At 38.0% G+C, this 13,967-nt stretch overlaps 1 protein-coding gene across 1 annotated transcript in view; it reads left to right on the top strand.

The window, feature by feature from the left end:
• LOC114229025 (vascular endothelial growth factor receptor kdr-like) overlaps nucleotides 1-13,967 on the top strand; it is a 677,074-nt gene that overhangs the window by 471,353 nt on the left and 191,754 nt on the right. The window contains exon 26 of the mRNA XM_054714449.1: nucleotides 12,602-12,707. Within this exon, the coding sequence (XP_054570424.1) occupies nucleotides 12,602-12,707 (106 nt within the window). The remainder of the gene's footprint in view (nucleotides 1-12,601; nucleotides 12,708-13,967) is intronic.

The raw sequence follows: 13,967 nt of genomic DNA, 5'->3' as shown, positions 1-13,967 counted from the left end.
AAAGGTATCAATCCAACAAGAGGATATAACATTTGTAAACCTTTATACACCAAACTTAGAAGCATCTAAATATATAAAGTAAATATTGATGAACATAAAGAGAGAGATTGAGAGTAATATAGTTATGGGAGGTGATTTTAACAACTCATTGACATCAATGGATGGATCATTCAGACAGAAAAGTCAACAAGGAAATAGCAGCTTTCAATGACACATTAGATCAGGTAGATTTAATATATATCTTCAGAGCTTTTCACCCCAAAGCAACAAAATATATTTTCTCTCAAGGCCGTGGTCAGCAAACTGCTGCGCACGAACCACATGCGGCTCTTTGGCCCCTTGAGTGTGGCTCTTCCACAAAATACCATGGCCTGGGTGAGTCTATTTTGAAGAAGTGGCGTTAGAAGAAGTTTAAGTTTAAAAAATTTGGCTCTCAAAAGAAATTTCAATCGTTGTACTGTTAATATTTGGCTCTGTTGACTAATGAGTTTGCCAACCACTGTCTCAAGGGAACATAGAACATTTTGTTGTATAGACCACAAATTAGGGCAAAAAGAAAGTCTCAATAAATTTAAGAAGATTGAAATAATATCAAGCATCTTCTCTGAACTGATGATATGAAAGTAGAAATCAATCACAAGAAAAATAATACTGAAAAACATACAAAGATGTTGAGACTAAATAACATGTTACTAAACAATGAATGTGTTCACATTGAGATCAAGGACATAATCAGAAGTTAACCTAAGACAAATGAAAATGAGAACACAAAAACTCAGTTGGCAAAAACTAAAAGTATTTTCCTTCAAATTAGGAACACGACAGGAATGTCCACTTTCAGCACTCTTATTCAACATAGAACAGGAATTCCTTTCCACAGCAATCAGACAAGATGAATCCAAATTGGAAAGGAAGAAGTAAAACTGTCATTATTTGCAGATGACATGATAATGTATACAGATAACTTAGATTCCAGCAAAAACCTACTAGAACTGATAAATGAATTCAATAAATTAGCAGGACACTAAACAAATATCCAGAAATAGGTGTGGAAAACCAAGATGGCAGCATAGGTAAACACCTGAACTTGCTGCCTCGCACAATCACTTCAAAACTACAACTAGCCGAAACCGGTTTGGCTCAGTGGATAGAGCGTCGGCCTGCGGACTGAAAGGTCCCAGGTTCGATTCCGGTCAAGGGCATGTACCTTGGTTGCGGGCACATCCCCAGTAGGGGGTGTGCAGGAGGCAGCTGATTGATGTTTCTCTCTCATCGATGTTTCTAACTCTCTATCCCTCTCTCTTCTTCTCTGTAAAATATCAATAAAATATATTAAAAAATAATTATTAAAAAAAAAACTACAACTAAAAGACAAAATGGACATCATCCAGAACCACAGGAAGGCTGGCTGAGTGGAAATTCTACAACTAGAAGGAAAGAGAAAAGCACACTGAGACTCAGAAGAGGTGCAGAAGTAAAGTGCGGAGGTACAGAGGCACACGCACGGAAAGGGCTGGCAAATGAGGATGTGGTTGTCTTTTTCAATTGAGAGGGAGACACAAGCTCCTGACTGCTCTGAACTCCAATTCCGGGTGAGACTCTGGGGACCCAGACTCATACCGGGGGAAACTGGACTGTTAGGCATCGGGCCAGAACACGAGGACGGCTTTTTCTCAGAGGTGCTTGCAGCGATTACCGTGGGAAACTGAGACCCGGAGGGCCTCTTAGGGCAGGGCTGAAGGTCAGCCATTGCTGTTTGCTCCGCCCTGTTGATTCCCTGAGACCCCACTCCACCCAATTTACAACCCCAATCGAGCTGTGTGCAGAGGCTTTTTATACATGTGAATGGCCTGGCCCTTTGCAATCTAAAATTACCTAACAAACTACAGCTGGATCAGAGAGCCCCAGAACTTCCAAAAGAAGGCCCAAGGCTCCACAGAAGCTTGCATTGCTCCACAGCTGGGCACCTCCAAACCCCAAACAAAGAAGAGGAATCAGCAGAACTCTCCATAGCTCCTGCTGGGTAGCCTCAGGCAGAGCTAAATTTGCACCTCCTTGGAGATCCAAGAGGCAGTGTACCCAGTGGTCAGAGTGGGACCATCCAGATTACAACTCCTCAGATCCATAAGGGACACACTCAGAGGGCAGACACAGTGAACACCAAAGCTCCACTGAAGCAAGTCCTGCCCCATAAGGGTGTCTCCAGCACAGAAGTTCTCCCATCATAGACACAACTGATCCTCACACCCAATTGGCCTGGAGGTCAATTCCTCCCAGTGATACCAATAACAATCAAGGCTTAACTACAACAAGACTGTGCACACAGCCAACAAAGGGGTGCACCAAGAGTGTCCACCTCAGGTAATTGGGGAAGCTGAGCCACTGGGCCCTGTAGGACATCTAGCACACAAAGCCACTCTATCAACACAGGGAAGCAACCAAAATGCAGAGACAAACAGGTCACAAATGACAGAAATGGCGGAAAGCAAGCTACTGGATATAGAATTCAAAACCATGGTTATAAGGTTTTTCAAGAATTTTCTAGAAAAATCCAATAAATTTAGTGAGTCCCTCAAGGATATGAAAAAGGACCAACTAGAAATTAAGCATACACTGACTGAAATAAAGAATAATATACAGAGATCCAAGAGCAGACTAGAGGATCGCAAGAATCAAGTCAAAGATTTGAAATAAGAAGAAGCAAAAAACACCCAACCAGAAAAGAAAAAAGAAATCCAAAAATATGAAGATAGTGTAAGAAGCCTCTGGGACAACTTCAGGCGTACCAACATCCAAATTATGGGGGTGCCAGAAGAAGAGTAAGCAAGCTATTAAAAACCTATTTGAAGAAATAATGACAGAAAACTTCCCCTACATGGTGAAAGAAATAGACTTACAAGTCCAGGAAGTGCAGAGAACCCCAAACAAAAGGAATCCAAAGAGGACCACACCAAGACACAGCATAATTAAAATGCCAAGAGCAAAAGACAAAGCGAGAATCTTAAAAGCAGCAAGAGAAAAACAGTTAGTTACCTACAAGGGAGTACCTATACGACTGTCAGCTGATTTCTCAACAGAAACTATGCAGGCCAGAAGGGAGTGGCAAGAAATATTCGAAGTGATGAATAGCAAGAACTTACAACCAAGATTATTCTACCCAGCAAAGCTATCATCAGAACTGAAGGTCAGATAAGGAGCTTCACAGATAAGAAAAAGCTAAAGGAGTTCATCACCACCAAACCAGTATTGTATGAAATGCTGATGGGTATTCTGTAAGAAGTGGAAGAAGAAGAAAAAGGTAAAGATAAAATTTATGAACAACAAATACCGTATTTTCTGGTGTATAAGATGACTTTTTAACCCAGGAAAATCTTCTCAAAAGTCGGGGGTCATCTTATACGCCAGGTGTCATCTTTTAGGGCGGGTATATCCCAAACTCTATATTTTAACTGGAAAAGTTGGGGGTCGTCTTATACGCCCAGTCATCTTATACGCCGGAAAATATGGTACATATCTATCAACAAGTGAATCTAAAAATCAAGTGAATAAAAAATCTGATGAACAGAATAAACTGGTGATTATAATAGAATCAGGGGCATAGAAAGGGAGTGGACTGACAATTCTCGGGGGGGGGGAGGAGGAAGTGAGGGAAGAAACTGGACAAAAATCGTACACCTATGGATGAGGACAGTGAGGGGAGGGTAAGGGCAAAAGGTGGGGTGGGAACCGGGTGGAAGGGAGCTCTGGGGGGGAAAAGAGGAACAACTGTAATAATTTGAATAAAGGTCTAATTTTTGAAAAAATAAATAGGTTGAATTTTTATACTTCAAAATGAACTACCACAAAAAGAAACTAAGAGAACAACCCCCATTTTTTATAGCATTTAAAAATATCCCTAGGAATAAACTTCACTAAGGATATAAAACACCTGTACTTAAAAAATTTAAAGACACTGAAGAAAGAAACTGAATAATTTAAAAGTTTATTCAGTACCTTGGAAACCCTAAAGACTCCCATCAAAAAAATATTAAAAACAATAAGCAAATACAATGAAGTTGCAGGATACAAAATCAAATGTACAAAAATCTAATGCCTTCCTGTATACTAACAACAAAACTTCAGAAAAATAAATGGGAAAAAAACAATTCATTTCACAATTACAAACAAAAGAATAAAATACCTAAGAATAAACTTAATAAAGAGCATGAAAGACCTATAATACTGACAACTACAAGGCATTATTAAAAAGATTGAAAAAGACACAACAAAATGGAAAAATATCCCATGTTCATGGATTGGAAGAACCAACATAGTTAAAATGGCCATATTACCCAAAGCAATATATATATTTAATGTAATTCACATCTAAGTTCAAATGTCATATTTAAAGAAATATATTAAAAAATCATCAGATTTGTGTGGAACTGCAGAAGACCCAGAATAGCTAAAGCAATCCTGAGAAAAAAGAACAAAGAACACTACATGACTTCAAATTATACTAAAGTACTACGATAATCAAAACTGCATGGTATTGGCAGAAAAACAGATACACTGATCAATGGAATATAATTGAGAGACCAGATATAAAACCACATGTATATGGGCAGATAATATTCAACAAAGGAGCCAGAAACACACAATGGAGTAAAGAAAGCCTCTTCAATAAATGGCACTGGGGAAATTAGAAAGCCAGATGCAAAAGAATGAAACTGGATTTTGGTCCCCATATACAAAAATTAATTTAATATGAATCAAAGACCAAAATATAATATCTGAAACAATAAATTTCATAGAAGAAAGCATAGATACTGAATTTATGGACCTTGGTCATAGAGAACGTTTCATGAATCAAAGGCAAGGGAAGTAAAAGCAAAAATAAATGAATGGGACTATATCAAACTAAAAAAGCTTTTAAACAGCAAAAGAAACTGACAACAAAACAAAGAGACAGCCAACCTAATGGGAGGTAGTATTTGCAAACAATAGCTCCAACAAAGGTTTAATATCCAAAATATATAAGCAACTCAACACCAAACAAACAACCCAATTAAGAAATGGACAGAGGACCAGAACAGGCACCTCTCCCAAGAAGACATATGAACAGCCAATAGGTATATGAAAAGATGTTCAAACTCACTAGCAATAAGGAAATGTAAATCAACACTAGAATGAGATACCACCTCACACCTGTTAGAATGGTGATTATCAACACAATAAGCAATAATAATAGTTGGAGAGGTTGTGGAGAAAAAGAAACCCTCCTTCACTGCTGGTAGAAATGTAGACTGGCACAGCCACTATGGGAAGTAGTCTGAGAATGCCTCAAAAAATTAAGAATAGAGCTACTGGCCCTAACCAGTTTGGCTCAGTGGATAGAGTGTCGGCCCACAGAATGAAGAAGGATTCTGGGTTCAATTCGGGTCAAGAGCATGTACCTTGGTTGCAGGCTCGATCCCCAATAGGGAGTGTGCAGGAGGAAACTGATGAATGTTTCTCTCCCTTCCTCTCTGTAAAAATCAATAAAATATATTTTTAAAAAAGAATAGAGCTACCAAACAACCCAGCAATCCCTCTCCTGGATATATACCAAAAAAACTCACAAAACATGTATTCACAAATATATATGTACCCCTATGTTCATTGCCATATTATTCATAATGGCCAAGACATGGAAACAACCAAAGTGTCCTATGATAGAAGATTGGGTTAAGAAGATGTAGTGTATATATACACAATGGAATACTACTCAGCCATAAGAAAAGATAAAATACTGCCATTTGCAACAACATGGATGGGCCTTGAGAACATTATGCTAAGTGAAATAAGTCAATCAGAAAAAGCTAATAACCATATGATTTCACTCAAAGTGGGATATAAAACTGAAACTTGTGAACACAAACAGCAGTGTGGTGGTTGCCAGAGGGAAGAGAATAGGGTAAGGGGGGCCTAATGACTTTTTAACCATTGATGATAGAAGATTATTTTACTTTGGGTGGTGAACACACAGTACAATATACTGATCTTGAAAAATAAAAATCTACACCTGAAACCTGTATGATCCTATTAACCAATGTCACCCCAATAAATTAATAAATACAATATAAGAAGAAATAATATTATCCATAAAAAATAAAATAAAAAGAGTGGAAGCATATACTGTGTTCATAAATGGGAATAATTAATATAATTAAAATGTCCATACTATCCAAAGCAATCTGTAGACTCAACACAAATCCTATCAAGGCACCAATGACACAGTTATAGAACTAGAAAAAATATTCCAAAAATTTATATGAAACCACAAACAACCTGGGATAGGAACAGTGTTCTGGAGAAAGAAGCACAACGTTGGAGGAATTACACTACGTGATATCAAACTATACCACAAAGCCACAGTAATCAAAACCACCTACAAAATATAAAGACAACTCACTAAATGGAAGAACATATTCACCAATGGTACATCTAATAAGGGTTAATATCCAAAATTTATAAAGAATTTATACAACTGAACTCCAAAAAATAAACACTCCAATCTTAAAAATGGAGAAAGGACCTGAATAGACACTTCTCCAGAGAAGACCTACAGATGGCAAATAAACATATGAAAAGATGCTCAACATCACTAATCATGAGAGAAATGCAAATTAAAACCACAATGAGATATCACCACACACCTGTCAGAATGGCTATTGTCAATAAATCAACAAACAACAAGGGTTAGCCAAGATGTGCAGAAAAAAAGGTCCCTCACGCAGTTGGAGGGAATTCAGATTGGTACAACCACTATGGAAAACAGTATGGATGTCCCTTAGAAAATTAAAAATGGAACTGCCTTATGATTCAGTGATTGCACTCCTGGGAATATCCAAAGAAACCTAAATACTAATCACAAAGAATATATACACTCCTGTGTTCATTTCAGAGTTATTTGCAATAGTCAAGATTTGAAAGCAGCCCAAGTGCCCATCAGTAGATGAGTAGATAAAAAGGCTGTGGTACATTTAAATAGTGGAATGCATAAAATAAAAGGAGATCTTACCTTTTGCAACAACATAGGTGGACCAGGGGAGTATTATGCTAAGTGAAATAAGCAAGTCAGAGAAAGACAAATACCATATGACTTCACTTATATGTGGAATCTAATGAACAAAGTAAAGTAACAAATAAAATAAAAACAGACTCATAAATACAGACAGCTGTCAGAGGGAACTGGTTGGGAGACCAGGTGATAACGGTAAATTGATTGAGCAAAAGAAACCCCCACCAAACTCTTACATGGACAACAATTTGGTGATTATCAAAGGGAAAGGGGGTGTAAGGATGTAGCATTGAGTAAAGGCAGAGTAAATGATGATAATTCAATAAATAATACATTTTGGAAAAAAAACAGATACATAAAGAAAAATGAGAATGATAATATGACATATTAAAACTTTTGTGATGCAGCAAAAGCAGTAATAAAGATACGTTTAAATTATTACAGGCTTACCTAAGAAATAAAGAAACAATCTCTTTAAACATCCTATCATTACATCTTAAAGAATTAGGAAAAGATTAACAAAAGTAGTCCGAAGTTAGCAGAAGGAAATAAGAAAAATTAGAGCAGAATTGAATGAAATAGAAAACAAAAATACTATACAAGAAATTAATGCATCAATGAGGTAGTTCTTTGAAAAGATTAACAAAATGCAGAATAAAATCATATAATCTTATCAACAGATACAGAAAAACCATTTGATAACATACAGCATACATCTATGTACAAAGAATAAAATGGATATAGAAAAAGTACCTCAACATAATAAAGGCTATATATGACAAACCCTCAGCTAATATGATACTCAATGGTGAAAAACTAAAAACTTTTCCTCTAAGGTTAAGAACAAAACAAGGATGTCCATTCTCACCACCTCTATTCAACATAACACTGGAAGTTCTAGCCAGAGCAATCAGGCAAAAGAAAGAAAGAAAAGGCATTCAAATAGGGAATGAAGAAGTAAAAGTTTAACTCTTTGCAAATGATATGATTATGTACATAGAAAACCCTAAAGACTTTATGACAAAGTTATTAGAAACAAATACAGTACATTTTCAGGGTACAAAATCAATGTACAAAAATTCACTGCATTCCTATACTAACAATGAAATTTCCTAAAAAATAAAAATATAATTACTTTTATAATTGCAACAAAAGAATAAGATTCCTAGGAGTAACAAACTTACGTGAAAACTACAAAGCATTATTTCTTTGTTTATTTTATTTAAAGAGATTAAAAATACACAATGAAATGGAAATATTTTTCGTGTTCATGGGTTAAAATAAATCAACATATTTAAAGTGTTCATATTACATAAAGAAACATACAAATTTAATGCAATTTTCATAAAAATGTCAATGACTTTTTAAAATATATAATTAAAAAATCATCTGATTTATGTGGAATCATAAAAGACCTTGAATAGCCAGAGCAATCTTGAGAAAATTGAACTAAGCTGGAGGTATCACACTCCCTGACTCCAAATTATAATACAAAGTAACAATAATCAAAACGGCATGTTAGTGGCAGAAAAACAAATACACAGATCAATGGAACAGAATTGAGATCCCAGAAATAAGCCCACAATAATTTTCAAGAAAGCCAAAAACATATAATGGAAGGGGGTAAAGCCTCTTTAATAAATGGTGCTGGGAAATTTGGAAAGCCACATTCAAAGAATGAATCTAGACTACAGTTTATCTGCATATACAAAACTTAACTCAAAATGTATCAAAGACCTAAATATATAACTTAAAACAATAAATTACACTGAAAAAACACTGATATTGAATTTATGGACCTTGCTCATAAGTAATATTTCATTAATTTGACACCAAAGTAAGGGCAAGATAGTAAAAAATATATGAATGCGATGGTATCAAACTAAAGAGCTTCTGCGCAGCAAAAGAAACAGCCAATCAAATGGCAGAAGATATTTTACAAAACAGCTCTGGCAAGGGATTAATATATAAAATATATAAATAACTCATAAAACTCAACAACAACAAATAAACAGCCCAGCATTCATGGCTCAGTGCTTGAGCATCAAACTATGAACAGGGAGGTCATGGATAGATTCCCCATCAGGTTGCGGGCTTGGTCCCCAATATGGAGTGTGCTGGAGGGGCTGATCAATGGTTGTCTCTCATCATTGATGTTTCTATCTCTCCCTCTCCTAGCCTCTCTGAAATCAATAAAACAAAACAAAACAAAAAACACACACAAATGATACAGTTTAAAATGGACGGAGGACCTGAACTGACACTTCTCCCAAGAAGACATACAAATTGCCAACAGATATGTGAAAAGATGTTCAACTTCATTAGCTATTAGGGTAATACAAATAAAAACTACAATGTGATAATCACCTCACACCTGTTAGAATGGCTACTATCAATAAGAGAAGTAATACGTTTTGGAGAGGCTGTGGAGAAAAGGGAACCCTCATTAACTGCTGGTGAGAATGTAAACTATTACAGTCACTATGGAAAACAGTATAGGATGGTTCCTAAAATAATTAAGAATACAGTTACCATCTGACCCAGCAACCCCTCTTCTGGGTATCTATCCCCCAAAATTGAAAACATTTATTCACAGAGATATATGTACCCTATGTTCATTGCAGCATTATTCATGATGGCCAAGACATGTAAACAACTGAAGTGTGCTTCAATAGATTATTAGATAAAAAAACATGTGGTACATATGTACAGTAGACTACTACTCAGCCATAAGAAAAGATGAAATATTTCCATTTGCGACAACTTGGATCAACCTTGAGAATATAATGCTAAGTGAAATAAGGCAGACAGAAAAAGTTAAGAAACATTATTTCGCTCATATCTCTATATATAAAAGGCTAATATGCTAAGTGTCCAACCGTCTGGGTAATGACGTCACGTAGCAATGCCCAGCTTCCTTTCCCTAGCAACGACTAGCCTCCTTGCAGTTTCTTCATCCAGGAACACAGCTTGCTTTATAGCCAGGTGGAAACATTTCACACTTTAACCAAATGTCTGTGAAGCGTTTTCCCGGGCCTCATCTCATTTGATCCTCACAGAAATCCTGGAGTAGGTAGATAGGAGACTCAGTGGAATCCTATTTTCTTTTCATTAGCTGGAAAATGGAGATTTAGAAAGCTTAGAAATTTGGCCCAACTGAAAAGAAGTAAGAAACGGTGGACCTTGAAAATAACTTCAGGTTTTTCTCACTGTACAGAATATAGTCAAACATTGCTGCAGTTAAACATTTTATCCTTTGTTCTACCTGCATGATTTGCAATAATAATCTGCTTTGTGTTGATATTTACTGCTGTGTTGCTGACACTTACCTGAAAGAGAAGTTGGGGTGCTTCACTGGGCTGGAAAAAGTTTAGCTAAATCAGAAAGCAGGTCTAATTTAGTAAGTTTATTCTATATCTATAAAAGGCTAAGTTGACTTGCTCATGCACAATACATATAAAGCTCTCACTGGCACCAATCACACACATGTGTTTCTATCTGTCATTGTTGATCGTGAATTTAGGTGACACTTCTATTATAGAGAAAGGAGAATAGCAATATTAAAATATTTCTTCTAATTAATTTCCTTTCAATGTGCACAAATTTGTGCACTGGGCCACTAGTGTGGAATATAAAACTGAAAGCTACAAATGGACAAAGACTCATAGCCTCAGATTGCAGTATGGTGGTTACAAGAGGGAATGGACTTGGGGAAGTAGTAAGTGGTAAAAGATGTCAAATATATGGTGATAGAAGATGATTTGACTTTGTGTGGTGGGCACACAATGCAATATGAGATCATGTATCATAGAAATGTACACTTGAAACTTATAAAATCTTATTAAACAGTGACATCCCAATAAACTTAATATAAATTCAAAAATGAATGAATCTACACAAATATAGCAGATGATAAAAACAGATTTGAAGACCTGTTTTTTCATAAAGATTTATAGATAAGTTAATGACTACCAATCCTATCTAATAAAGAGGGAATATGCAAATTGACCATCATGCCATAACAAGATGGCTGCACCCACAGCGGAGGCCAAGTTCTTGTTACGAGCCTTAACGAGCAATAGGCAGGGACCTGAGGCTGTGTGGCGCTGGGCCAGGGCAGGGGACTTGAGGCTGTGCCCTCCACCCTGGCACCAGGCTGGGGGACCTCAGGCTGCACCCCCAGCCTGGCAGGGCTTGACAGGGGACCTCAGGCCACATCCCCTGCCTGGCAGAGCCTGATGGGGAACCTCAGGCCATGTCCCCTGTCAGGCAGGGCTTGACAGGGAACCTCAGGCCATACCCCCCGCCCCAGTGCCAGGCTCAGGGGACCTCAGGCTGCAGCCCCCGCCCAGCAGGGCTGGACAGGGGACCTCAGGCCGCAACCCCCACCCAGCAGGGCTTGATGGGGGACCTCAGGCCACACTCCCCACCCCAGTACCAGGCCAGGGGACCTCAGGCTGCATCCTGCGCCCTGACACCAGGCCAGGGGACCTGAGGCCATGCCCCACACCCCGGCACTGGGCAGTGGGACCTGAGGCCATGCCCCCTGCCAGGCAGAGCTTGACAAGGGACCTCAGGCCATGCCCCCTGCCCAGCGGGGCTTGATGGGGGACCTCAGGCCGTGTCCCCCAATCAGCGGGGCTTGATGGGATGGGGCTGGCCAGGTCTGGATCTAGCCCAATGGGGGTGGGGCCAGCTGGGTCTGGGTCTTGAGCGATTTCGAAGCACACGTGGGTGTGGGGGGGACTTGACTCTGGTTCCCATGGTGTGCCCCAGACTCTGACAGGAGGAAGATTTTCATATACCTTTTGCTAATTTTCTTTCATCTCTGACACTTCTATTATAGAGAAAGGGAAAATAGCAATATTAAATTATTTCCTCTAATTAATTCCCTTTTAATGTGCACGAATTTCTTGCACCAGGTCACTAGTTGTTTTAATAAAAAGCAATTTCAGCATGAAACTGCGTTTACTACTTCATTGATAACTTATTTGCTAGTCATTGGAAAATACAGGCTGGGAACTCAGTGTTCCAACTTAAAATCTAAAAATGATTGCATTTTTACACCATTTTCCAAAGATTTGTAAAGATATTTGAAGATCAAACTCCAATTATATAGGTTTCTAGATAATGAGAAGAACCTGAAGTTCAAGAATATTTGAAGCCAGTTGGCCTCAGGACAAAAGCAGCTTTGTCCCCATTCACATCATTCTTGTACTGCTAAAGGAGTTTGGCAACAAATGTAAATGCTAGGTTGCTCTTTTTAAATTAGGGTTTTCTAAATATTTGACCTTAGAAGTAGTCCAATTATCGCTAATGATGTGCGTACTTCTATGCATACAGACCTGAAACATGTGGGTATGAAGGTGACATAAGAGCAATGGACAAGTATGGTGCAGGCAGCCTTTTAAAAAACCCTCATTTTAAGTCCTTAGCAGAGAACATGGCTTGAAAATAATTGCAAAAATGTGATCTGAGGTGTCATCGATTGTAAAAGTTAGAAAATAAATGGGAATGAGAAAATGGAGACTTTCTTGGCTTTTTTTTTTCCATTTTCAGCTACCAGACTATGCTTGACTGCTGGCACAGTGTGTGCACCCTGAGACCCAACTTCTCTGACCTGGTCGGGCGTCTTGGAGATCTCCTTCAGGCCAGTGTTCAACAGGTATTCATTGTTTCCTTTATTCTATCATTCAGTATCTTTTTGTTGTTGGCTATTAAGTCACAGTTCTTGGAGCTGTGAGCACTACAATGTTTGACTATGCCCAAATTCAGTACTCGGGAAGCTCATAATCTAGTCTATGGGAATGTAAAGGAAGTAATTACAATGTCATAGAAAAAGTTAAACAAGAAAACAGAAAAAAATAATAAACCCCTGAATAGGGTACATGTGATTAGAGACAAGGTCAGTTCTTCATTAAAATATTTATTGAGCATCTGTCTAGTCTGTGCCAGGCATTGCACTGCACACTGTTGATTTAAAGATAAATGGCATGACACCTGATCTCAAGGAACACATAATCTAGTAGAGAAGCAAAATAACAAAAACAAGGTTTGTAGTTGAGTATGATGAGTAGCAGGAAGAAAGGATATAAGGGTCTTGAGAGATGAACAGGAGTTAAACTACTGGAAAAGTACAAGAAGAATTCTAGTCAGAAGGAACAGCATTTGTTAAAATTTGGGTTTGCCATGATATTTCTTTCCTCATAAAAGGTGGAACATAAAAATAGGTGAAAACCTGCCATTGTCTGAACCATTATCTCAATACATTGATTTGAAACTCACCAGGTGTTTTTCTCAGCCTACTTACAGCCAATAGAATTGGGGGATTTTAATGGCCTCTGTCCATTTCAGTCCAAGTTGACAGTGTTTCTGCTCATATAATTTTCTCAAAACTTTTGTGGTCTTCCAGTGAAGCTCACTTTATTTGACACATACCACACCCAAAAACCTTTCTGAGATAAACACATCTATAAATTTAGACTCTTAATGGAATGTTTGAGGAAATCTCTTTTTTATTTTCCAACTATAAGAGGAAGTTTATTCAGAAAGTCACAGAGGTAGAAGTGAGCCACATGAAATGGACTCATGAAAAAAAGCTAGAGTCAAAAAATAAAAGCCCTTGGAACTTAGGAGAAAGAGAGAGGCTAGGAATACATGCCTGGGGAAGTGGGTGGGGAAAGGCGTGTTGGGTCCTGTGTCCTAAATGCTCTTAAAGGTGGGAATTTTAGGGGAGGTCCCAGAGGAGCATTTCAATAGAATATGCATCAGTTTTCCAGGTGTTTCCTTTAAGGGTCGTGGTCTCCACTGATTGATTGATGCCAGGGCAAGTAGTCATTAGTCAATGCAGCTGGTCCTGATGTCAGCCATGGCATGGCTTTTCTGGTTTTGCAGCTTTTCTGGGCCTGGAGCTGAAATACAACTG

The sequence above is a fragment of the Eptesicus fuscus genome, chromosome 1 (genome assembly GCF_027574615.1).
Source record: "Eptesicus fuscus isolate TK198812 chromosome 1, DD_ASM_mEF_20220401, whole genome shotgun sequence".
In the NCBI taxonomy this organism is placed as follows: domain Eukaryota; kingdom Metazoa; phylum Chordata; class Mammalia; order Chiroptera; family Vespertilionidae; genus Eptesicus; species Eptesicus fuscus.
Note: the sequence above shows the minus strand (reverse complement) of the source record. Positions and strands in the feature narration are given on the sequence as shown.